This window comes from Bactrocera tryoni, unplaced genomic scaffold (genome assembly GCF_016617805.1).
Source record: "Bactrocera tryoni isolate S06 unplaced genomic scaffold, CSIRO_BtryS06_freeze2 scaffold_632, whole genome shotgun sequence".
In the NCBI taxonomy this organism is placed as follows: Eukaryota; Metazoa; Arthropoda; class Insecta; order Diptera; family Tephritidae; genus Bactrocera; species Bactrocera tryoni.
In genome coordinates this window covers 16,026-17,331 of record NW_024396303.1, presented here as the reverse complement: position 1 = coordinate 17,331, position 1,306 = coordinate 16,026, and the positions used below count along the sequence as shown (strand labels likewise).

Here is a 1,306-nt window from a genome sequence, read left to right as displayed (position 1 = left end):
TTTCGCTACGAGTATTATCTACCTACTGTATTATACCGTACGCTGTCTCTCCAGATGACTTTACTTATACATTCATGAGTATGAATCTAATATTTGTTGTTGTTGTTATATGTGTATCGTATGCAACCAGTTTTATATAACGAATCAAGTTTTATTACTAATACATATGTAGTTTTTTTTGAAAGTAATATCAACCTCTTTGAATATAAAAGTTTGTCGTCCTGAAAAGGACGGTTTTATTCTTTTTTTTAGATAATATGTCTCTCCGAGATAGAAATTTATGCTTTTTTCTCAGTCTTCTTTGGTAAAAGTACAGCTTGAATATTTGGCAAAACACCACCTTGAGCAATAGTGACTCCAGATAATAGTTTATTCAATTCTTCATCATTACGGATGGCCAATTGTAAATGTCTTGGAATAATTCTTGTCTTTTTGTTATCACGGGCAGCATTACCAGCCAATTCAAGAACTTCAGCTGCCAAATATTCCATAACAGCAGCTAAATATACGGGAGCACCAGCACCAACACGTTCAGCATAATTGCCTTTGCGCAACAAACGGTGTATACGACCGACAGGAAATTGAAGACCAGCACGATTTGAACGCGACTTTGCCTTGCCCTTCACTTTACCACCTTTACCACGTCCAGACATTTTTAAATATAATTTAGTTAACACACGAAAAGGAAATATGAATCACTACAAGCTTGCACAATGTACACTGCACAATTCACTCACTTTATATAAATTCCTCCAACATACTAACGCTGCTTATATACTTTTTCATTTCACAGTTAAGGTGTATTGACATAACTTCGTGACTCGTCGTGCACCTTTAATCGACTTCGCGAATACTTTATATGAAAAAATGTACCTCAGCGAATGAAGGTTTGAGTTTTTTTTTTTAAGTTAATGAGCATACCACCAATGGTTAGTGTAGTTTGTTGTCACTTTTGTTTTTCTTTTATAACATTTGGCAATTTATGAAACTCAAATGTACAATCTCCCCTTTCGACAATACGGATTTTGTCGCATAACAAATTCATGTGAAAACTGCGAAACGAATAATTTAAGTATATTCCTTGAATACTTATCTATAATCACGAAATATGAACATATCTAATCATATCTTTTAAAGAATATGTACATGAATATGAATATGAATTTCTTTATTCAAATTTACGTCATTACATTTCTTAATTCTAATCTCTTAACTAGGCACATATGTATGTATATGTGCGCATGCTTAGTGTACATATGTGTAAATATGTAATATATTTTTATTGTATGCTTCAGATACCAACGTA

At 32.8% G+C, this 1,306-nt stretch overlaps 1 protein-coding gene across 1 annotated transcript; it reads right to left on the bottom strand.

Moving 5' to 3' along the window:
• Positions 1–255: 255 nt before the first annotated feature.
• Positions 256–741, bottom strand: LOC120781340 (histone H2A). Its single transcript, XM_040113544.1, has one exon. The coding sequence runs from the start codon at positions 651–653 to the stop codon at positions 279–281; it is 375 nt and encodes a 124-aa protein (XP_039969478.1). The 5' UTR covers positions 654–741; the 3' UTR covers positions 256–278.
• Between the last annotated feature and the right edge of the window lie 565 nt (positions 742–1,306).

What these genes read in the sequence shown, in the direction of transcription:
- LOC120781340 (XM_040113544.1), bottom strand. Translation starts at nt 653, where the DNA reads ATGTCTGGACGTGGTAAAGGTGGTAAAGTGAAGGGCAAGGCAAAGTCG.